Genomic DNA, 24,703 nt, shown 5'->3' with positions numbered 1-24,703 from the left:
ACCCCAAGAGTCCTTTAATCTTTGAATGCATAGATTTTAGGCCTTGCTTTATGAAGCTTTCCTTTTTATATGTCAACTTTTTCTCTCACTTCTAGACATTTATTAGCACCCTACAGATCCTAAAGATAGTATGTTTCCACTTTAGTTTTTAGTCTTGATTTGTAGTTAAGGCTGGCTATGAACTGACTATGTTGCCAGGCTGGCCTTGAACTCATGGCAGTCCTCCTGCCTCAGCCTCCCAAGCGTTGGAATTAGAGGTGTGCACCACCACATCTTGCTGTGTTGACTTCTTTAAAGGCCACTTGTTTTGATAGTTACTGTGATTTGTGTATTCAAGAACAAGTGTGTTCTAGAAGTTAGCTGCTCAGAGTAGTCTGAAGAATTGTCAGGAATGGTATTGATTTGCTGTTATCAAGTAAGTAAAGGAATTCAGAACATTTAGCAGCTGTTAGCCATTTGACAAAGTAATTTCATCTGTTGAATCTAATGATAATAAATTGAGGGCATATATTTTGTTTATCTTTTCTATTTCATTTTTGTAGTGATTATTATATATTTTAAGTCCCTAATTTACTAGTACATTTTAGATGTACTTAAAGATCATATTCATCATAGAGAATCTGTACCTGTACATTATATATTTTAAGTCTTCTTTTTATGATAATTATATTTTGTACAAGAATCAATTTGCAACATATTGGAAGTTTAAAAATTGAACCTTTACCATAGATAGTTTAGAAACATTGTTCTAGAGTATAAAGATTTAGAAATGTGTAAAATATGAATCTAAATACAATGCCTCTAGCAGCAAAATATATCTTGGAAGAGCTTTTCTGTGGCATCTGAGTAACTCATTTATTATACAGCATTTCCTGTATTTCAGACACTAAACAGGGCACTAGAACTAAAATTAGGCATAAAGATCTTGAATATCAAACCTTGATGAACTTTTAGGACTGAATTTCCATCATGGAGACAGCTGGTATTTGGAGACATTAAATGATCTGGGCCAGTCAGTCATGTATGGCTAGACTGTTGCTTTTCTCTGTTCCTTACCAGAACTTAGTGTAGTTTGTTTGTCCATTTCAGATACCGGATTTGGCACAATCTTTACCTCTGATGATCGAGGCATTGTGTATTCCAAGTCTTTGGATCGACATCTCTATACTACCACAGGTGGAGAAACGGACTTTACTAATGTAACATCCCTCCGCGGGGTCTACATAACAAGCATGCTCTCAGAAGGTGAGTCCTGCCACAGCTGTCCTGCCCTGCTCCTTTAGCTCAGTGTTAGGATTGGAGACCATCAGGGGGCCTGAAGGTACTGTACTCCAGTAATGCACTTACCTAACCTACAAGCCTACTTGTGTATATTCTGGCTCTCTATTTTAAATAAGTTACGGTAACTAGACTTAGAGAGAAAAGCAACAGCAGAAAGAAAAATGTTTTAGAGTCAGTGTTGCTTACTTTGTTAGTCTTCCACATTAGGAGGTTTAGGCAGATAGGAATGAGTCTGAAGCTGAACTACTTTTCTTCTTATAGAGGGCATTGCAATAACCAGCCAGGATTTTTCTAGAGTTCTACTCCATGGCTTTATAGGGCTTAGCTTTATTACCCACAGATATGCAAATAAACAGAGAGTCTGATTGATTGATTGATTGGAGATAGGATATTTGTTTTTATTTTTATTAACTGCTTGCAGTGGCCTACAAGGTACTCAGTGACACTAGGTCCCTGTTTCTCCCCTGACCTTATCTCCAACATTTCTTTGATTTGCTCTGCACTCCACACACTAACCCCTTCTAGTCCTAAACTCATCAGTCACACACAACTCCTTAGTTTACAGACTTGTACTGCCAGTTCTCTCTGCGTCCCTGGATATATCTATCTGCAAGGCTGAGCACTTGTTCTTCAAGTCTTTGTTCATATGTTCCCTTCTGAATGAGACCTGCCCATTTTATTTTGAATTCCAATCTGCCCTCCTTCTCACACACGTACTCCCAATCCACCTTTAGCTATGCAAGGTTTTTCCATAGCACTTATTTTCTGATATACTGTAGAATTTACTTATTTACTCTTTCTAGTGCTTGTCTCACCCTACCAGTATATGTTTCACAAGATTTTTTTTCTTTTGTTCAGTAGTGTATTCCTAAAAGTTTACAAAAGTTTTTAGTTGGTAGGCTCTTGGTAAATGTTTGTTGAATGAATGAATTTTCCTTTCCTTGCTTTCCTAGTTGGTATTCCTCGGACCACGCAAAGCATATTAAATATAAACCTGCAATAGTTTTACCATTGAAAATAGAGAATAAGAAAGTTGGATGTAAGGAGAAGAAAATGAGATGTAAGGAGTAATGGGGTATGGGTGGTGGAGAAACAACAATTAGGAATTATTAGTCTAGCATACATATTCAAACCTTGAGCTAGGCATGGTGTACACACCTGTAATCCCAGCATTTGGGAGGCTGAGACAGGCGGTTGCAGCAAGTTCAAGGCTAACCTGGGCTACATAGTGAGTTCAAAGCCAGTCCAAACTACATAGCTTGACACTGTCTCAAAAAAAAAAAAACCTCGAGAGTCCCTAAGACCTGTCATGACCTTGTCCAAGTAGAGATGAGGATGCCTTTCCATGCCAGGTTTTTTCCTAAGCCATCAAAGGAGAATGGACCTCAGCCTATTTGTGTGAATCAGGAGTTAAAATGTGTGGCATTGTTCAGTTGTTATAACAAAATACCTAAGCAATTCATAAAAGATAAGAGGTTTATCTTGGCTCACAGTTTGAATGATTTCAGTCTATAGTCAGTTGTACCCATTCTTCTGAGCCTATTGAGCACATCTTGGCAGGAACATGTTATGGAGAAAGCCCCTTCACCTTACAGAAAGGAAGAAGGGACCAGGGTCTCAGTATCCCCTTCAAGGGTCCCTAGTGACATAACTTCTTCCACCTAGCCCCGCCTCTTAAAGGTACCTCTACCTGTTAGTAATGGCACAGGTTGGTGACCAACCCTTTAAGACATGGGCCCCAAGGGGGACATTTAAGACCCAAACTATAAAACAAAAGCTCTTTTTCTAATGGTATCAGCCCTAAATGATTTCTGGAACTCATTCAGTCTTGCTCAGGTGGTAAGCCTTTTACAAGTCTCATATTTGTTACTTACTTACTTAACATCACTGAGCCATTTTTGCAAGGCATTAACGGCTTGTGGGACTTGAGGGTTTAAATGATATTTTCTGGTCTCAGCAGAATGTTGTACAGTGATAAACTGACTATACTTGGTGCTTCCAGTGTATCAGACTGGTGATCATTCTTTCCCCATTTAGATAATTCTATCCAGACAATGATCACTTTTGACCAAGGAGGAAGGTGGAAGCACCTGCGCAAGCCTGAAAACAGCGAGTGTGATGCTACTGCGAAAAACAAGAATGAGGTTTGTGTGTGATAGTGTCGGATGTGCATCCAGAGAAGCTGCCAAGCCAGGTTTCTGAGTAATTTTGTACTAGATTAGGATTCATAGTTTCAGATGCAAAATTTGAAAATAAAAGTAATGAAATTAATTTAGACTTGGGAATTAGGAACTTTACAGAAAGATGAAAATATGGATTGTCTTTTAAAGAACAAAACCAGTGGCTAGCAATTTGTTTTTACTGACTTGTGGGATGAAAACAGAGTGAATAGATGTGCTAGTTGGGAGTCAGCATGGCATTGATGAGGCTTTAGGCACCCTAAGTACTATTCATAAACACTGTGGAGACATCTGGACAGAAACAGTGGAAGAATATCGCCTTTCTTTCACCTCCACCTGCTGACACCGCCAGTGAGCTGCATCCTGGGAAAGCAGGGGAAGCCCCTCTGAGGATACACCTGGAGGCAGAAACGAAATTGCCACTGTGGGAGATCCCAGGCCCCAAGAGTGACAGCCATTGCCAGGCAGAAGGAAAGAAGCTTTTTATTTGGCTCTTAAGAGAATCGCACAGGAGCTTAGGCCATTGTGGCTGTTTTCTTCAAAACAGTGGTGCTGGTGGCTCCTGACCTCTCAGAGCACCTGAAGCTGCCATGCTTTCTAGACCGACTTAGTCTTTGTGTAAGAGCGTCAGTGGGTGTGAGATAAAATGTACCTGCACTGTCTCTCTCTGTAAATGCTAAGTGTACCTCTACCTTCTTGTCTCTTTTACCATTCCTCAGCCCTCACCTTGCCCTCTGCCTCCCCTCCTCACCTCTAGTTATAGTAGGTACAGTGGTCCCTTCAGTGGCCTTGCCACCTTGTGCTCCCATCCCTCTTCCCAGTATTCTTCATGGTTCTTTCCCCGGGAAGAGTCTGTGCCCTGGACCTGGTGAATGCAGATTCTCTTCTGTCAGCCTCACTCTCCATTTTCACAGTTCCTACCAGCTGTATCCCTGACCTACGCATGCCATTCCCTAAACACTCTGCGTATGCTTACCTGAGTGACCTTCTCCATAGTGTTTCCAATAGAAGTTGTGCCCATCTCCCTGAACCCAAATTAATTAGGATCAGTGGAAATCCTAACCCTCCTCAGTCCCCATCAGTTAGAACTAATCGCTCTTCTTTATGAATAATTTGCTTGAAACTTTTTTTACATAATAGTAAGATATACACAACATACTACTGGTATTTATCATTTGAAACTTCTTAAAGCAGTAACTTTCATTCTGCTTTATCAACTACTTCCTGACATTTCTTTTCTTCTCAGCTTCTTTTCTTATTGAAGTATTATTGATAAATAAAAGTGGTATATCTTTTTATACACTTTATATACACCATGATGTTTAGATTTATGTATACATTGTAAAGTGACTACCACAATCAAGCTAATTAGTATACCCACTACCCCACAGTTACATTTTTAGTGTGGGGGGGGGGGGTAAGAACATTTAAGATCTACTCTCTCCTGGGGCCAGTGGCAGAAATGCTGGTCTGGAAGCATAAGGTCATGAGTTCAATCTCTGGTACCAAAAAAAAAAAAAAAAAAGATCTACTGTATTTGTCAAATTTCATATTTGCTAGGGCCAGGGATTTAGCTCAGCAGCATAAGCACCTGCCTGGCAAACACATAGTCATGAATTCGATCCCCGGTACCAAAGAAAAAAAGAAAACAAATATGCTGTATGGTATTGTTGACTCCATGCTGCACATCAGCTTACCAGAATTTACTTATCTTGCTTAACTAAAACTTTTTACCCTTGGCCAGTATTGCCCATTCTCATTCTGTATTTCTAATCCCTAAAAGCCACCATTCTTGTCTCTGCTTTTATGATTTCAACATTTTCAGATTCCACATGTAAATGAAATCATGCACTGTGTCTTCCAGGTTCATCCATACTGTTGCAAATAGCAAGATTTTCTTTTTTAGGGGCTGGGGATTTAGCTCAGCGGCATAAGCACCTGCCTTGCAAGCAGGCGGTCGTGAGTTTGAACCCTGGTACCGATAAAAATGAAAAACACACACACACACAAAAAAAAGATTTTCTTTTTTAAGGCTGAACAATAATATTCCATTGTGTATATAAGCCACATTTTAAAACACTTATTTATCAAATGACACAGTGTAATTATGTATGTTGGTTATTATGATAACGCTAGAATGAACTTGGATGTGTATGTGTCTCAAGATTCTGATTTCATTTCCGCTGGATGAATACAGAAGTGAGATTGGCAGTATTTTTAGCTTTAATTTTGTGTGTGTGTGTGTGTATTTTGTTTTTGTTGAGGTTTTGGTTGGGTTGGTTGGGTTGGATTAGTTTGATTTGGTTTGGTTTGGCTGGTTTTTTGAGATAGGGTTTCACTATATAGCACAGGTGTCTTGAACTTACTATTGAAGTCAGTCTAGTTTTGAATCCATAGCAGTCCTCCTGCTTCTGCCACATGAATGCTGGGATTATAGGCATGTGCCACTGTATCTGGATATATCTTTAGTTTTTTTAAGGAAACTCCATACTCTTGTGTATGACTGTAACAACTTACATTTCTACCAACACAGTATGAGGATTATCCTTTTCCCACATCCTTGCCATCTTATTTGTCTTATTAATAATAGCCCTCTGACAGTTAAAAGGAGATTCCTCATTGTGTTTTTATATGCTTTTTTATGATTAGTGATGTTGGTATTTTTATATACTTGTTGGCTATTTGTATGTCTTAAAATAACTATTCATTCCCTTTGCCTATTTTTCCTTTGCTTATTATTTAAAATAGTATCACTTTTTTGTTTCTGGGTTGTTTGTGTACTAATCCCTGTCAGATGTGTAGTTTGCAAGTATTCTCTCTCAGTTCTTTATTTTGCTGTTTAACTCTTTTAATATTTCCTTTGCTTTAAGAAGCACTCTAGTTTGAAGCAACCCAAAAATAGATATTTGTGAAAGATATTTCTACACTTTTGTACACATAACAACATTATTCATAATAGTCAAAAGATAGAAAAGCTGAAATATCCAACACCAGATGAAAGAGTTAGTAAAATGTGGTGTACCTATACAGGAACGTCATTCAGTCTTCAGAGGAAGGAAATTCTGACACATACTGGTCTATACAGATGAACCTTGAAATTTTTTTTTTTTTTTTTTTTTTTTTGGTCATTTTCATTTTTATCGGTACCGGGGATTGAACTCACGACCGCCTGCTTGCAAGGCAGGTGCTTATGCCGCTGAGCTAAACCCCCAGCCCCAAACCTTGAAAATATTGTGCTAAGTAAAATGAGCTAATCACAAAAAGATAAACGCTATATGATTTCAGTTATATGAAGTACCTGGAATAATAAAAAAGCAGAGCTGGAAAACAAAACAGCATTTGCCAGAGTTTAGTGAAACAAATGGGGAGCTGTTGCTTAAAGGGTGGTAGTTCCAGTTTTGCAAGATGCCAGAGTTCTAAAGATTGCTCCCACAAAGGTGAGAATATACTTAACACTCCCAAACTTTACATGTAAGAAGTTAAGATGGTAAATTTTACAAAATATGTACTTGGCCACAGTTTCTATTAAAAGACCCCCTGAGGTATAAATTAAGTTTAAGGCTTTGTTAGACAACTCTGTATGAATAAGGACATTGTACCTTTGGTTTCTTTTCACAGTGCAGCCTTCATATTCATGCTTCCTACAGCATCTCCCAGAAACTAAATGTTCCGATGGCACCACTCACCGAGCCTAATGCTGTGGGCATAGTCATTGCTCATGGTAAGGAGCCCTTTCTTTTACCACTGTGAGTAAAGTAGCTGAGTACACTGAGACCCAGCCATAGCCTTTGAGCCCTATTAAAAACCATACAGCTGATTGTGGCAGAATGTCTTGCGTTATAACAATCCTTTGGAATTTTCATGGAGTCCCATTTGAGAGTACAAATGACTTCTCCTCTTCCCAACTTTTGATGGCCCATTTGTCTACTGCAAGAGGCCTGATGGAAAATAATTAGAAAAAGTCATTCAGAACTAGCATCTTTCCACGCATGGTGGTACATGCCTGTAATCCCAGTCTCAGGAGATTGAGACAGAAGGGTTTCTGCAAGTTCAAGGACATCTGGGCTACATAGTGAGTTCAAGGCCAGCCTAAACTATACAGTGAGACCCTCTTTTAAAAAAAATGGCCAAAGGGCTGGGGATTTAGCTTAGCAGCATAAGCGCCTGCCTTGCAAGCAGGCAGTCGTGAGTTCAATCCCTGGTACCAATAAAAAGGAAAAAGACAAAAAAACAATGGCCAAGCATGGTAGTTTACATCTGTAATCCCATCACTGGAGGCAGAAGGATAGCTGTGAGTTTGAGGCTAGCCTGGGGTACAGAGTGAGTTTAAGCCTAGATTACTAGCAAGACCCTGACTCTAAAAAATTATCCTTTTGCCAGTAAAAATCTCCTCTGTTTCACTGCTGATGAGATGATGGATTATGTTGCAGGTAGTGTGGGGGATGCTATCTCAGTGATGGTCCCAGATGTGTACATCTCAGATGATGGGGGTTACTCCTGGATGAAGATGCTAGAAGGACCCCACTATTACACCATCCTGGATTCCGGAGGCATCATTGTGGCCATTGAGCACAGCAACCATCCTATCAATGTGATTAAGTATGCATGAACTCAACTCCACACACAGTATCTCCATAGAGGGCAACTGTGGGAATGTTCTTCAGTTTACTGAGGGGAAAAAAAATCACAGACCTTACTTCAGATTTTGCATTCTCCAAAATTGTAGGAAGTATTCTAGAAGGGATTGTATTTTGGAGCAACTCAGATTGAATAGTATTGGTATTTCTTCTGACACATTTTATTATTTTTTAAAATTCTTCTTTCTTAGCACAAAAATGTTACAGAAATATCCAAGCACTATGAATTGGAAATGACTTCTTAAACACAAATTTTTATAGGATAATTTGATTTTGTTAAATCAGAAGCCCATTCTCACATGAGTCAATGCCCTCTCCTTTGGTACCTTTTCAGAATAAATCCTTTTCCCTACACTGCTAACCATACACATTAAAAATGAAAGAGTTGTCAGTTATTGCTGAAGCTATCACCTAAATCTAAAGTTATTCTATGAAGATCAAACAGCCATAGTGTTTTTGTCATATTCCCAGTACTGGTTTGGTCCTCTGTTAAGATCTTTCTCTAATTGATGTTTCAGGTTCTCCACAGACGAAGGTCAATGTTGGCAAACCTACATGTTCACCAGGGAGCCCATCTATTTCACTGGCCTAGCTTCAGAGCCTGGAGCCAGATCCATGAATATCAGCATTTGGGGGTTTACAGAATCTTTCCTGACCCGCCAATGGGTGTCCTACACCATTGATTTTAAAGATATCCTTGAAAGGAATTGTGAGTATCTCTATCTGTCAAGAAATTTTACCTAAATAATAAATTCAATTTAAATTCTTTTAACTAATACCAGCAAATATATATGCATGTGGAAGGAAATTAGAGATTATTCCATGAGGGTAGCCAAGCAATGGAATGGTATCAAACAGTGGTTTCCTTCTTGGGACTAGCACATCTCAAGGGAAATGAGGGCACAAACTGTTGTACCCCAAAAACAAGCCCTGAGATGTTGTCTTGTCAAGAAGGGGGCGAGACGTCTTTTAAAAAGAAGTGCTTTTATTTAAGCTGGTATCCAGCAGCACAGTGCAGATGGAGTTTGCAAAGTTGTGCAACTGACTTAGAATTCTGACAGATTTTTATAGTTCATTTATGATTAGCTCATTGATCATTAAGTACATAGCGATGAGAAACAGAAACAAGGTAGACTTTTGTTCCCCCTTTGCTTGAAGTCAGAGGCATTTCACAGTGGGTGGTTAGCCAATTCATAGCCCTTTGTCTGCCAATTCCAGGAACATTTGTCTCACAAAGGGAGCAATGGTTGACACAGCATATTTGTCTCTTACAAAGGGAACAAAGGTTGACACAGCAAACAGGTTACTTGGGGGACGACACATACAGAACAGCATGACAATGCGGTCAGTTAATCTATAACTATGTAGTGTGCTTCGTAGTTACCCGGTAATGAGCACAGCACAGAATGACAATACTGCTAACAACTATCTTTTTAACTAACTATTTTTGCTAATAACTATCTTTTTAACTTTGCATTTTAGTTTTTTAGCATTTTAGTACAACACAAACATAATTTAAACTATCATGTCAGCTATATAATAAAAGTCAAAAGTAAAGAAAAGTGCATTTTAGTGATAGAATTATCTTCATATGTCTAAAACATCATCTTTTTACATGTGACCAATATTTAAAATTATTGAGATTTTTTACATTCTTTAGTGCTTACACTTACAGGAAGCTTCCATTCAGACCAGCCACATACAACTAGGGTTACTGTATCAGAATTGTAACTGTATACGTAAACTTTTTTTTTTCTTTTTTCTTTTTTTTTGGTACCAGGGATTAACCTAATGACCTTGTGCTTGCTAGGCAGGCACTTATGCTGCTGAGCTAAATCCCCAGTCATGATATTTTGTGGGTCTTTACACTGATTAGGCAAATACTTTGTAACTGTAAAGAGGAAACTTTACAGAAAAATTTTGTAAGAGCATCTAATTGATTGTGTAACTTCTCAAAATGTTGAAATAAAGAAGTGCTCATGCAAAAGACTTTTAGCTTCAATCCCAGTCACAAGTGAGGCTCTAGAATGACCAGTAGGCAAGTGTGAAACCCACACTAACCTCCTCCAAGTTCTGTTACTTTGCACTAAAGCTTGGAAAGTGCAGAAAAAGATTGACAGTGTGCAGTACATAGCATTTCCAAGTGTCACACGCAAACTTGAGACCTAGTGCCAAAGATGTTGACATTATACTGAAAAATATGAAAGATAAAACACTAGAAAACAAAAAAGTAATCCATACTGCCATGTTAGTGTAACACAATCCAAGACTTAAAAGTTTCAAGACATTTTAATTGAATTTTGATTGTATTTTTCATTTTTATGGGTCCATTCCCTCATGGTATTAATTCAGTAGCTCCTGATTGGACCTTGCCTTTCTGTAAATATGATTTAAGACCTGAAGGCTTCTGTCATCTAAATTCATTAGAGAGGCTGTGAAGGAGCTGGCTTATGAGTGTTACCCTCAGCAGCCAGTTCTACTGTATCCCTGAAGTTCGACATCATTAAGAGATTTGCTAAGTGCCTGTTCGCAAACAGGCTTGTACTGGTCTTCATATCTTGAAAGATAAAAACCTAATCCACAGTTTTTATGCCATAGTCTTTGCTTTATTTTTCCAGGAGTAGATGATATGATTTTCTGAGCCAGAAACTGTTGTCAACAATCCCCATTTGAGAGCCAGTTGACTAGAGCTAGAATTCTAGGAAGAGGTTGTTTTCCCTGCTGATTGAAGCAAACTAACATGTAAAACTGAACCTGTACTCTTGTATAGTTAGTATCTGATCCTAAGCAAAGAGCTTCTGAAGTGGAAATATCTGGTTTTTAACCTCTGTAAGCTCCTGTGGACTGGGGTATAGATAGATGGGCAAAACACAGCAGCCTCTCAGTTTGGAGGGAACTGTAGAACTTTCCTATATAGCATCCCACTTCAAAATAAATCAGGTTCTTTCCTAATCCTTGAATGGACAGGTCGGTGTGGCGGGGATCAACTTTTTGCACAAAGAAACATAATTGCTAGTCGGCTATAGACTAATTCATTTTTCTTTTTTCTTTTTTTTTTTTTTTTTTTGGTACCAGGAATCAAACTCATGACCTCACACTTGCCAGGCAGGTGCTTATGCCACTGAGCTAAATCCCCAGCCCAAGTATTGTAGACTAATTCTTGTTTGCAATTCCAGACAGGAGCAGTAGCCTAAGGCAATCTGTCTTCCTGCTCATTCTTCCTGTAACCTGGGTGCTGCTCTCCCTATGGACTCTGTTACACAGCTTCCTGAACCACCTATCTGTCCTTTAGGTGAAGAGAAGGACTATACCATATGGCTGGCACACTCCACAGACCCTGGAGATTATGAAGATGGCTGCATTCTGGGATACAGGGAACAGTACCTACGGCTACGGAAGTCATCTGTCTGTCAAAATGGTCGAGACTATGTTGTGACCAAACAGCCATCCATCTGTCCCTGTTCCCTGGAGGACTTTCTCTGGTATCAACACTCCTTAGCTCCCTCTGTCTGTCTCTGTCCCATACAGGAAGCGATGAAGCAGTTGTTTTATGGGGCTAAAATACTGAAATCTTTTTCCCCAAGAGTAGAGAAATGCTACTTCTTATCAAGGAAACTGAGACCCAGAGAGAAAGAATAATTGTGAATAATTAGGGAGTAGTTATGAATAATTAGACAAATAGTATAATTTTACTGGATAATCATTAGGCAGAATGAGCAACCAACCCCTGAAATTTTGACTTGATAATGATGGAAGAAAATCCATTTAAAAATGAAGAAAAATAGGGGCTGGGGATTTAGCTCAGTGGCATAAGCGCCTGCCTTGCAAGCAGGCAGTCATGAGTTCGATCCCTGGTACCGGTAAAAAGGAAAAAGCCAAAAAAAAAAAAAGAAGAAGAAAAATAAAATAGCAATATCTGTCGCCAATAACAAGACAGAAACACCAAGAAAAGCAGTGCAGAAACAAAGGGAAAATTACTTTGAGAGCACCTTGATGGTTTGAATACTAGGTTTCAGTTCCTCTGCAAGGCTAAGAGATTTGGTCCTGAAACTAGAGGCAACATCAGAATCTTTGTGGCCTGTATGACCTCTTGAGGTTTACAGGCTGTCAGGGTGACCTCCCTGGAGTTCAGTGCCACACAGACTTATGGATTAGTTACTTGGCTAGCAGAGAGTTAATTGATTTGTAAAAGGCAAGGAACTCCCTGTATAGCTTAAATGAAGTAACTTTAGGGGAAATAAGGACTGCTTTATGTCACAGATAATTTGTGAAATTTTCTGTGTACAATAGATACTAACAGGAGGTGAAAGTGTATCCTAAAGGATTTGGACAAAAGGCAAGTAAATAACAATCATATCTTCCCTCATGGTACAGCCTTGAACTTCAGGTAACAGCAGAATGCAAATCTGAGGGAAACACAGGTCTGACCCTGTGTGGCTCTTCTTGTATAGGTCACGTCTGTATGTAGACTTGTCAGGGGTCCTTCTTTCTCCTTTGCACAAGAAATACAGCGCTCACATCTTGGTATTACGGTGGGGCACAGGCTGCTGATACAGAGTGTAGGATGGATAAACCTATGCAAGTCTACAAGTTTGTAACCTGTCCTTGACTCCAAATACACCAACTCTTTTCCTGAATGTCTTCATTTTCCAAGTGTTCTGTGACTCTTCCAAGCTCCAGCCACTGTGCCAGGATTTTCCCCTGACTGGAAGTCTGTCCATATCTCCACAGGACACCCACGCCTGCTAAGCTTCTCCTCCTTCTCAGCACCCCTACATTGGCACTTACTGTGTTTTAATGATGGTTTGTAGATTTGGCTCCAACATTAAACCCAAACTCCTTGAGAGTGTACAATATTATATATGATAATAGAGTGGTAATGACAGCAGCCGACATTATTAAGAGCTACTCTGTAGCTGGCACTCTCCTAAACAGTTTGCATTTAAACTTACAACAGAAGTTTGTGACTAACTGCTCTTGGAGAAGTGGCAGAGCTGGAATACCTAAAATTCTTAGGTGAAACTTTTTCTGCTGTTAGAGAGGTGATATCTTTTACATGTTTTACTGTCCTTGCCCTCTCTCCTAAATACTCATAAGAAAATGCTTAAACTGCAAGTGGATCTGCATACATTCATTTAGTGCCTGCTCAGCACAGGGCAATGCAAATTAATAATGGAAGGCTTGCTATAGACTTTCTGGATAAAGTGCACATAAATTATGACACAAAAAAGGGTAGTTGTCCTGCAGATTTAGAGAAGGGAGAAAAGGTTCTATCCAGTGCTTTTAAAAGGTGAGTTATAGAAGACTTAGTTCAGGAGGTGACATTTTGAGCGGAGTACTGATGAAGGGTAGGATTTGACCATGCACATCAGTAAGGAAAGTGAGTCACTAAAGCTAGTGGACCAGTGTGAACATAGACACACAGCTGCATGGGAAGGCCATGGCAGACAACAGGCTGTGAGAGATCAGAGTCATGATACAGAAGTGAGGAGGATCCAGATAGAAGACATGAAGGCTGGGTTTTCCAATTAGACGGTAGAAGGAAGGCAATAGAATGGACAGACATGTGGAAGTGATGAGGAGGGACTGCACAGGGAAGAAAATAAGCTATATTTTGACCATTTTAGTCCTTTGAGATACTGTCAGCATATTTAAGTGGTGACATCTAGCAGCCATTTGGAAATGCAGGATTAAGGACCAAGAGAAAGGTAAAATACAGATGTTTTAGTAGTAAATACAAAGAGCTATGTTCACTAAGGGAGAGCAGATTCAGAGAAAGTAAAAGAATGAATTATAGAGCCCTGTCAAAGTCTGAATTTCTGAATAGGAAGAGAGAAGCACAACCATGGTCACAAAAACAAGCTGAAGTTTGCCACTACCAGGGTGGGCAGGGGCACACTGGCATGTTAGATGAAACAACAGGTGGCAGAGGTGGGTAGCACCAGAAAGAGCTCCTCTGGGTTTGATGTCTGGCTGACTTTAGAGTTCCTTTTCAAGGTTGCAGAAAGGGCTGAAGGCAAAATACATGGAATATAAAGTAAATGCGTAAATAGAGCAAGAAATAGTCTTCTAAGAAATGGGTCAGTAAAGATGGGGACAGTGATGCACATCTGTAATCCCGGCAACTTGGGGTGCTGAGAAAGGACTACAAGTTCAGGATTAGCTTAACGAGACCCTATTCAAAACATTTTGAAAAGGAAAGATGGGTTTGGAGGCTAGCTCAGGGATAGACTGCTTGCCTAGCATGTGCAAGGCCTGGGTTAGTCCCCAGTGCCGCAAAAGAAAAAAAAAGTTGGGAGGCAGAAAAGGGAGGAGAAGAGAGAGGAAGAAAAAGCAAAGACAAAAATCGGTCTGTTAAAGAGGAGAAAGATTAGGGCAGTAATTTTGGGGGCTAGAGATATGTAGACTGAGGAGAAGCCACCACTTCAGTGGGAAGGACTGATTGTCTCTCACACTGTCTGTGAAGCAGGGGCCTAGGGCTGATGGCAGGAGTAGCACCAAGACTAAGGATGCTCACACAGGGATGTCAGCCTCAGAGTTCCTTTGGGGAAAGCAGAGAAGTTGAGAGGTACCATAAAGAGGTGAGACGGAATGGAGGGCAGCAAGTGGCGTTCCCATTGGAGGCAAGAACTGGATAATAAGCTGAGAGACACAGAAGAGGGGAAGATAGAAAAGTGTGATGTGTTACCCTACCAGCAAAATATAATTACACTTGAAAGTAAAGAATCAGTAAGTCTCCTCAATTTCGATGTGTTTTTGATACCACTGTGTTTGTGCCTATCTTTGTGTTCATTGATGCCCCACTGTACACTGCATTCAGGTCCTTCACTGAGCTGGAGCTGCCTGAAAAACCCCTAGAGCTCTATCTTTTTCCTAAGACTACCAGGCCTGAGTCATATAGGCTTTTCTTTTCTCCTCAGCAAAGGCTTGTCCATATCCCCCGTATTTGTTTTCCTAAATGGCTGTTAGCTTTCCATCATCATAAAAGATGCCTGAGGTGATCAACTTATAAGGGGAAAAGATTTATAATCAGAAAGTCCACAATTGCCTGGCCCTGTTGTTTTAGACCTGTGGCAGTGTAGCACTCCAAGGTAGGGTGTGTAGTAGAGTTAAACTGCTCACTGAAAAAGAAAGAGGAGGGGGATGGGCCACCCAGTGACACAAATACCTTCTGCTAGGCCCCATCTCCCAATAGTGTCATACTGGGAGTCAAGCCTTGAACACATGGGCTTTGGGAGACATAGACCCAAATTATAGTATGGACTTTGTTCAGAGATGTCACAGACCTTCCTGAAATGCTGACAACTCTTCTAGTCTGGAATATTGATCATCCATCCACTGCCCCACATAAACCATTCATTGATAATCATGCACTGTCCTTCAGCACTTTGAAAGTTAACTGATTTATTGATTCTTGCAGTGATTTTGGCTACTTCCGTCCAGAAAATGATTCAAAGTGTGTGGAACAGCCAGAACTGAAAGGGCACGACCTAGAGTTTTGTCTGTATGGACGAGAAGAACACCTGACGACAAATGGGTGAGATGGCCTTTCTGCTTTGTAGCAGATGAATTTTCCTTGCTCAGGGAGAAAGCTGCTTGTCTTCATGCACACAGCCAAATAGTACTGGGAAAACTCACAAAAGCACTATGTAGGAGAACTTTCTGCAGTGATGAGAATGCTCTGTGACCTGCTGTGCTCCATATGGTAACCACTAGCCACACAGAGCTATTGACATGAATGCAGCTGAGAAATGGGATTTTTCGTTTTAATTAATTTGGATTTAAATGGATGCCATATGGACAGTACAACTCGAGAGGAGCCTGATTACCTGTCTCCATTGTGTACCATTTATTAATAAATTTTCTAAGCCTCTTGAGGTAGAAAGGACAGACATGTCCCCAACAGCTAGGAACAGAAGTGCTTGGTGAACTCAGTATATTTGTGGACATTCCTCCAGGTCTGGAAGATGACATGTTGCCAAATCAGTTTTGCTTTACTTACCATGCACAATGCCAACCATTGCAACAAGGAGTTTTACAAAATAGAAAGTTTATTCATGGGGTGGCCAAATTTGTGGAGAAAGGAGAACAAGTCTCAGATTGGCCTCCCTGGTAGTATGGTTTGGGAATATCTCTGGGATAGAGGAGCAGGGTGATGTGAGGCATGGAGCAGGGAAAAGGTGAGTAGAAGTGAGGTAATAATTGATCTGCACATGTGATCGTCATAGCTGTTTGTAGAATGCATGTTTAGAAAATGGTAGTGATAACATAATCTGCGGGTAAGTTTGTGCCCATCTATCAAATTGTAACCCAAAAAAACTGTGTTGTCCAGAAGGTCACCCATTCAACACCAGCCCAGACACAAGTGAAAGGTTGATTTCAGGGACCTTCAAGTCCCTGAAAAGTCCCCAGGCAACTGTTATCATGACCCACGCATTAGATGTGACATCTACAGCAAACCTAGTTGGAAACTAATAACACACTGCTCAAACTGCATGACCTCCAAAGTTAACAATTTTTAAAAGTCAAGTAAAAGCAATTGTAGCTAGAGAGTTTATTCAGGGTTCCCCTTGGTTACATAAGGAAGAGAAACTGATGCAGTTCTCCATGTTTCCAGCTAGTAGGCAAGAGGCCATAATATATCTCTATATTCTGTTAATAAACCAATTTCCCTTCTTCCTCTTCTGTTCTCCCTTCCTCCCTCTCTCTCCCCCTTCCCTCCTCCTTCCTTCCTTTTCCTTTTTTTTTAAATTTTTTTTTTTTATTTTTTAGGGGCTGGGGATTTAGCTCAGCAGCATAAGCACCTGCCTCGAAAGCAGGCAGTTGTGAGTTCGATCCCTGATACCGGTAAAAAACGAAAAAGCCAAAAAAAAAATTTTTTTTTTTAAATTTTTATTTTTTAACTGTCTTTTTGACATGGGTTCCACTATGCAGTCCAGACTGGCCTTGAGCTCACTTTGTAGCCCAAGCTGGTCTCAAACTTGGAATGATCCCCCTGCCTCAACCTCCTGAGTGCTGGGATTATAAACCTGTGCCACCACACCCAGCTCCTCCTCCCTGATTTTCACAGCTCTGAGTCATTTTATTATAAAAACCTGGACAAGTAAAAGAAAAAAAATCGCATTCATATACATAAAGTAATAAAACAAATTTCATCATACATTTTTTTTTTTATTTGACCTTCCAGACAGACCTTCTGCTATGGTGAGTTTTGGCAGTATAAAGAGATCCTCTTTCATCTGGATGGTCATTTTTGTTAATGAGCATCTCTCATTCTTTATTGGCAATAGGGCTTACACCTAGTGTTAATGATGTTTCCTGTTTTGTTATTTTGAGTTCAAACCCACCACTGTAAAGGCACCACAGAAGGCAGATTTCAGTAGACTTGAGAATATTTGGGCCTCTGTGTGTTTTATGGTTTGCCAAACATAAGGGCCTAAACCTCTTGTAGCAGCAGTTGTCCACCTGCTGCCAATATCCCAACCATAGCTTGGGCCCTGCCCCTGCCAAGAATACAGTACACCCCACCCCAGAAGCAAGAGCCACCAACTATACACATAGACTGGAAAGCATCACTGCCATCAAGCACAAAATCCTGTAAGCAAATCTCTGACTTTCAGGTACCGGAAAATTCCAGGAGACAGATGCCAAGGTGGGGTGAATCCAGCTCGAGAAGTAAAAGACTTGAAAAAGAAATGCACAAGCAACTTTTTGAGTCCCAAAAAGCAGGTACATTAGATACAATTTTTAGATTCACATGGGATTTCATATTCTGTCAGGAAGGATCAGTTTGTAGCATCAAGAATCATAGTATTGATACAAAGTGGCCAAACCACTGCTATCAGACTTCTTTTTGCACAAGAAAGTATTTGGATAACAGATAAGTCACATAAACCAATAATAAACTCATTTATTAACAGCCCTTTTGGCTGAGGAAAAGATATATCCTATAAAGTTATAAACATCTTAGAAGCAAAGTTGTAAAAATTTCTGAGGCTCAGAATCATTTAGGAATCAAGGCTGGCTGTCAGTGCATGGTGTATGCATATGTTGCAGTATTGCAATGCACCCCATTAATATGTATAATTATAACATGCTAACCAAAAACTTTAAAATGAATTTTAAAAAAGAGAGGTGGTTGACTGTAAAAGGGCCATGACTTAGAGTTCTACGCATGTGGAGAAAAGCGTTGGATGGTAGGTAGAATGGATTGTTGTGCTGAGTCCTGCCAATATATTCAGAATGAGAAGCTAAACTATGGTAATAATGGGCTGGTATTGATTTAAAGGCAAGTTATGAGGCTGACTGCAAATTGTGATGCTGAACTATCTGATTGGGATCTGGAGATAAAGTGAAGAGGAACACTCTTAATACCAGTAATACGACTAAATACCAGTAATACGACTTGAGAGATGAGCCAGGGACACCTTCACCTAATCTATATTATAAGAGGTTGAGCTGGACAGTCTGCAGTCACCTGCCCCCTGCTGTTTTAAAGAATGAGAGCCTGACAAAGGGTAGGAGTAAGAAGGCAAGGGGAGAAGAGTGTGTGGGTGTGTGTATTTGTAAGGGGGATAGGTTCCACCTTCTCTGCACCCCTGCCCTGGCTCCTAGTGGCTGTCCTCAGAGTGTTTGTGTGTGTGATTGCACAGGACTCCCGCCCACAGGGACACAGCTTGTCCCAGAATCCAGCTCCGCCTCCTCTTGGACACATTGAAAACACACACTTCCTATCTCCCACCCAGAAGCAGGTAGGTTACACAAAAACAATGCTATAATATGGTTTATCTGTAAACATACCAAAAGTTGAGTAAAAACATAAACCTTGGTGTCATAGAATGGTCTGCATATAGAACTAGCATAGTATCATCCAAATGGTGATTTTGTCCTAGGTTCATTCAGCCCACTATTATCATAGTGTCTCTTTCCTGCTCTGCCCTTCAGCTCCATGACTTGTAAACAGGAATGGGGACTGTCATCAGCACCATGTTTCATTCATCTAGTCAGTCATCAAGGTTTAGTATAGTTTTGACATTGAAACTCATTTGTAGCTTCCAAGCAGCGGAGTTCTGATCCCCCTGCCTGCTGTGATTGTCTCCTGGTAATGCTGAGATGGTCCATCTTTGGGTGGATTTAGAAAAGTAACATCATTAAGTACTTCAGGCTGTAGGTAGCTCAGAGAAAGGGGAATGAGCAGCCACTTTTGAATGCAGTCCTAGAATTAGAATATACATACCTAAAATGTTTTTATGTTTTAATTTATCAAGAATTCCAAGTCAAACTCTGTTCCAATTATCCTGGCCATCGTGGGATTGATGCTGGTCACAGTTGTAGCAGGAGTGCTCCTTGTGAAGAAATATGTCTGTGGTGGAAGGTAAGGAATGTGGAAGGGATTCAGGGGTACCAAATTCAAACCACGAGGTCAAGCACATAAAGTTGAACCTGCCCTTGGCTAAAACTAGGTAGTTAAAGTGATGTTGCAAAAATGTCAGATCCAAGTCTTGTCATAGCCTATGCTTTTCTGTATGTCAGCTGTGGGCTGTGATGCCTGTGCGTGATACCTGCTCCCCATGAGTGTGTAAACCCTAAGTATGTAGGACAGGTACGCTGCTCACCACGTGCTTTCATTGGCAGGTTCCTGGTGCATCGATACTCTGTGCTACAGCAGCACGCAGAGGCTGATGGTGTGGACGCTCTGGACACAGCCTCCCATGCTAATAAGAGTGGTTATCATGATGACTCAGATGAGGTGAGGCTATTTCTTCTGGAAGTTTCCTCCAAAAATATTTTTTAAAAATTGATTCTTCTACTCACCGTCAAAACACAACTGAACTGGTGTGGTAATGTATGCCTATAATCCCAGTACTCAAGAGGCTGAGACAAGAGAATCACTGCAAGTTAGAAGCCAGCCTGAGAAACATAGCAAGATACTATCGCAAACACACATACACACAATTAAAGCAAAGGAAGGCTTACTCTAGAAGCAGCACCTTAAGAACTGTAGGATTTGGCAAGCCCAGGAACTAGACAGTTGCTTTCAAAATAGTAATATATCACTCTGTCAATAATGTGGCATATGTCTTTCTTTCAGGACCTCCTGGAATAGCTCTTCCAAGGAGCTGGGACCAGGCACAGAGAGTGGAACCGTCGTACCTCTTACACTCCCTGTGACTCCAATTTGGGGAAGTAAATTTCCCATTTCAAGGGACCCAGCTCTGTTTCTGCTGCTTCCATCAAAGCCAAAAGGACCTACACTAAAGAACTTCAGGGTGGGATGGGAAACCCTCCACACTCTTAAAATTGGCTCTGAACAAGGGGAAATTTTAAATTCTTTTTGTTTCAAGTTCTGTTTTTTTTTTTTTTTTTTTTTTTTTTTTTAAGTATAGGCTTTGGGTCTGTTTGGATTTTGATTTCTTTGGGGTTTTTGTTTTGTTTTTGTTTTTGTTTTTGTTTTAAAGGAAATGAAATGGAATTCAAAGGGTTTGTTTCACTAACCTCACTCTTGCCTATTCTGGCGCCCGCCTCAGAGCATCTACTGACTCCAGCATCAGCTCACAGTGTATGCAGTGCTGTCCTTGGGCTCTGCCTGTCATGTGAAGCAGCCTCGGAGAGGAAAACAGAGGCTGCAGTGACTGGTATAGCCTGGCCAGCTTTTCTTCATCTGGGGACAGCTCTACTCCAGGAACATTTTTTATCAGCTCCTCACACAGATTCTGATGCTGCTTTTATTTTTCCCCTAAGGAACAAAAACACATTGATTTTTCTTTTCCTCTGTTTAGGCAATACACTTGTTAATTGCCTTTTGGCAACTAACTTAACCATGTGCTTCCACGGTACTAAATCAGGAAAACTTCAGGGCAATATTTTTAACTTGGGATAGGAATAAGGGAGCAACAGAGAATTGACTAGATTTAGTACCTATTAAAGGCGGAACGGGCTGCTTCCGAGACGGTTAGAGCTTTGTGTGTGTGCCAGTAGCTTTGCTCAAGGACAGTATACAGGCTGGGCCTGGAAGTCTGCCCGGCTTAGCCATCTCTACCGGCCAGCGTTGATCGGTGAGCACACAGTGCAGCCCTGGGGACTGACTTCCGCAGTCTTCCATTTTCCCTTCGCACCTGTAGTGTCCGCTCACGATTGAACCATTATAATGGCTGCTTACGTGCTTCCTCCTGGGTTGCTGTTGTACATGGAGCCAGGACTAGAGATGTTTTCAGACTCATAGGTTTTTTAAAATCAGCCTTTTATTACTAAGCACTTGTTCTCACCTCTTCTCTGCTTTGCCAAGTCATTTACTGGCATGAAACTTTTGGCTGAACCAAATGAAAACACACTTCTCGTCTTGATTCTTTGTTAATATATTATGCTCATATTTTAAATTTAAGGGAGTTTTCCATTTGACATTTTTCCAAATTAAATGAATTACAGAATGTGGTTGGGTGGGTTTTTGGTGGCCATATAGTAATGGAAAGCTGCAATAATTAGTTTTAATACATGCTTGAATATTTGCTACACAGGAATATAGTATGGTCGGTCTTTGGTTTCCCTTACCTACTGTGTTGGTCACAGTTTCTCCCAGTAATTGGGAGATGCTTTGATAGGTGCCATTTTGCTGCTGGTTCACTGTGTGGATAAAAAGTCAGTAAAAAGTAAATGTGCCAAAATAACTTGTCAGAAGGTGTTAGCAGATGGCTAAATTCTCTCCTCCCCCAAACGGATGAGCAGCAGCAGGGACGGGGAGGAAGTGAATGGAGAATTTGAGAAACTTCAAAACTGCAGTAAAATTAAAAAGTCAGGGAACTTCTGTCTGAAAATGAAGTTAGGGCAGTTTTTGTGAAGAGAATATTTGTGAGGGCTAGCGTATACTAGCTTTAAGCTCAATTCATTTTACATGGTTTTAAATTTTTAAATCCAAAGATACTATGCCAGCTCACAAATGGTGTCAGCCTCTGTCCCGCTCTTACCTCCTGCCCAAAGTGAATTTGATGCCCAGAAAAGACTTATTTACATCACATACCTTTTCTCCCAGCATGTAACCAGATGGATGTGGATTAGATGGCCAATATCCAGGAACCCTTTTATTAGTTTTAAGATATAGGAGGGTTAATGTTGTTCTCTGAACGTAGAAGGGAGCTCTTCACTTACATATTATGTAGAGTCGACAGTTTCCTCAGCACTTTTACTCGTACTGTGTCATTTGAGCCCCAGTGTTCCCACGATGGAATCGAGGAACCAAGCTTCGATCAGTCGTCCAGGTTCCTGAGCGTGCTGTGGGCAGCACTGGGTAGTTGTCTTCAGAGCTCTGGGAGTTGTTATGCAAGTCAGTGCTGAACACCTGGAGCAGAGCTTCTCTCTCAGAGGTAACTCACTGTTCACAGAGGTCAGTGGCACTGCTTTCAGAGTATTATTTAGCACCTTTTCGTTTTCTTTTTGAAAACAAGATTTATTTTCCTGTTTTTCATGGTGGAAAACAAAGTTAATGGTAGTTTTGAATGTGTCTTCAGGGACAGGCCCTCCCTTTGTGGCAGGTCTCTGTTGAGGAACACAGGTGTGAGTGTCCCAGGATGGATCCCCTTCTCCATGCTTTTGCTCCCATCTTGGGCTGGTGGCTCTGTTGCATTAGGACTGCCTATTAGCCTGGCTCATTCCCTTTATTGGCTCATTAGCTTTCTGTAGTAATCTCACAAAAGTGTGCCCTCTGCTAGAGACTAAAGCAACCTAAATCCTTTACAGCTTCTAAAATAAAAAGACTTATGGTTTGTCCTAAGATTGGGAGGATCACCCTTGACATTAAAACCTAGCATATCCTATATAAACTCCCAGGCTTGATAGCTGCAAAAGAGATTTCTGGAGGTTTAAGCAATGAAAATTAGCATTGTTAGGTAGGATGGACATAATCAAACAGTCCAAAGTGGTCTGAGCTCTTAAATCCAGAATCCTTCCTATTGAAGATCTAGTGGACTTTATTTTTCTTGAGACCAGGGAACAGCATGGAAAGTGCCTAAGCTGTGAATTGAATGGCAGCACTACTTCAAAAACTAGAAGTCTTGGAGAGTTGTGGTAGCTGTGGGGCCTGGACATATAAGAGCATCTGTATACCTGAACCTGGGAATTGACATTCACCTCTGGATAGGATAAACTTCCCTCTTAACTCTTAGGTTTGTCTTGGTTCTTGGCATGCATAAGCTGGCCTTTCATCCTTGACACATTAGTAATGTGCTGGCCGCCTCCAGCTCCTGCCCTAGGCATATAAACTATAACTGGACATCCTCTAGCCTTCATCATAATACTAGAATACAGAGAGAGGCACAGAGTCAGCTATACCAGGCCCAGGGTGTCAGGGCTGGCCTGGCTTTCTAGGTAAAGAGCCTTTTTAGGAGAGCTCTAAAGAACCCTACCCCTGTACACAGTACCTAAGGGCTCATCTGCTCATTGTCAGCACAGCTCTCTCATCCCCATGTTAAGCTAAGAAGCTTAGAACTGCTAAAATAGGAAGAGATGCACCTTTGCAACTTTCTGCCACCTTTCCAACAGGGAAATTAACATGAACTTAAATGTCCTTTAAACAAAACCAAAGTTTAAGATTTCCCATGTGAAGTAGTGAATGGGAGGGCCAAAGACATCAGTTGCCGGACTTCTATTCCATCTGATACTGATTTATCCACTGCAGGCAACTCTAGAAGCACTGTCCTGCCCTAGCAGAGTCCAGCCCTACCCTTAGGAAGGATAATTGGAATAGCAGGAGCATGTTGAGTTCTTAGTTAGGTTGATAACAGTAAGAATTAGAACATTAATTTGAAATTATCTTCAACAACTTGCTTATGAGTTTTTTCACACCAGTACATCCTTAAGCATTCTTGTTTATATGGAATAACAAACTAATCTGTACCTTTATATATATATATATATAGATATGTACATATATACATATATATACTGTATAGTGTACATGTTAATGATTTATTGATATCCCTAAATCTTTAATGCAGTTTTCATCCTCCGCATGCCTTCAGTTGTGGCTGGGTGACTTTATGTCCCCTGGTGGTTCTGCCCACCTCTTGTGTTTGAACCTCTGGGGAGGAGGGTTTGGATTGTACTCTCTTATCCTCGTGCACAGAAATGCTCAGGGTCCCCATGTGCCTGTTGTTTATTTCTCTCGTCTCTTTCCCTTTCTGAGCATGTGGTCCCTTCCAAATCATGAGACAACTGCCTTCCTATGAAAGTGTTAAGCAGTATTAAGATCATTACTGCATGTGTGCTGAAAACCCAAGTTTTCTGTTCCCTTGGGACAGAAAATTGCATGTAAGGTGAGATAATCAAGTTTCAGTGACCCATGTCAATTACACAATAAAGCCAGACCCCACAATGAAATCCCACAAATGGAAATAAACTCAAATTTCTTTAGCATTGTGTAAATAAATCTGGATGTGTTTAACTTTGTACTGGTAATTTTCTGTATATTTGCAATATTTGGGTTAGAAATAAAACAGACTGGACTTTGTTACTTGACCTACTGAGATGACTAAGCTATAGTTTGTTAATATGATGGATTTTCCACTTTTGTAGCTTTGAAAAATCAAAACCCAGCAACCTGCAAAGAAACCTTTT

At 40.5% G+C, this 24,703-nt stretch overlaps 1 protein-coding gene and 1 long non-coding RNA gene across 6 annotated transcripts in view; one reads left to right on the top strand and one right to left on the bottom strand.

Moving 5' to 3' along the window:
• The window catches only part of Sort1 (sortilin 1), a 98,198-nt gene extending 73,594 nt beyond the window's left edge, over positions 1-24,604 (top strand). For 3 of the 5 annotated variants that reach the window (XM_063255516.1, XM_063255511.1, XM_063255531.1), the window contains exons 10-21: positions 1,090-1,245; positions 3,319-3,425; positions 7,080-7,182; positions 7,892-8,060; positions 8,617-8,807; positions 11,391-11,580; positions 15,519-15,635; positions 17,719-17,827; positions 18,751-18,849; positions 19,366-19,472; positions 19,733-19,847; positions 20,190-24,604. In XM_063255516.1, the coding sequence (XP_063111586.1) occupies positions 1,090-1,245; positions 3,319-3,425; positions 7,080-7,182; positions 7,892-8,060; positions 8,617-8,807; positions 11,391-11,580; positions 15,519-15,635; positions 17,719-17,827; positions 18,751-18,849; positions 19,366-19,472; positions 19,733-19,847; positions 20,190-20,204 (1,478 nt within the window). In that variant the 3' untranslated portion in view covers positions 20,205-24,604. The remainder of the gene's footprint in view (positions 1-1,089; positions 1,246-3,318; positions 3,426-7,079; positions 7,183-7,891; positions 8,061-8,616; positions 8,808-11,390; positions 11,581-15,518; positions 15,636-17,718; positions 17,828-18,750; positions 18,850-19,365; positions 19,473-19,732; positions 19,848-20,189) is intronic. The other 2 variants (XM_063255526.1, XM_063255520.1) reach the window with 1 other exon arrangement.
• The window catches only part of LOC111754301 (uncharacterized), a 57,654-nt gene that overhangs the window by 23,771 nt on the left and 9,180 nt on the right, over positions 1-24,703 (bottom strand). The window lies entirely within an intron of this gene.

This window comes from Cavia porcellus, unplaced genomic scaffold, assembly GCF_034190915.1.
Source record: "Cavia porcellus strain 051 isolate PalLab524CR breed Dunkin Hartley unplaced genomic scaffold, mCavPor4.1 scaffold_1, whole genome shotgun sequence".
Classification (NCBI taxonomy): domain Eukaryota; kingdom Metazoa; phylum Chordata; class Mammalia; order Rodentia; family Caviidae; genus Cavia; species Cavia porcellus.
The sequence above is the reverse complement of the archived record's forward strand: the minus strand, read 5'-3'. Positions and strand labels throughout refer to the sequence as shown.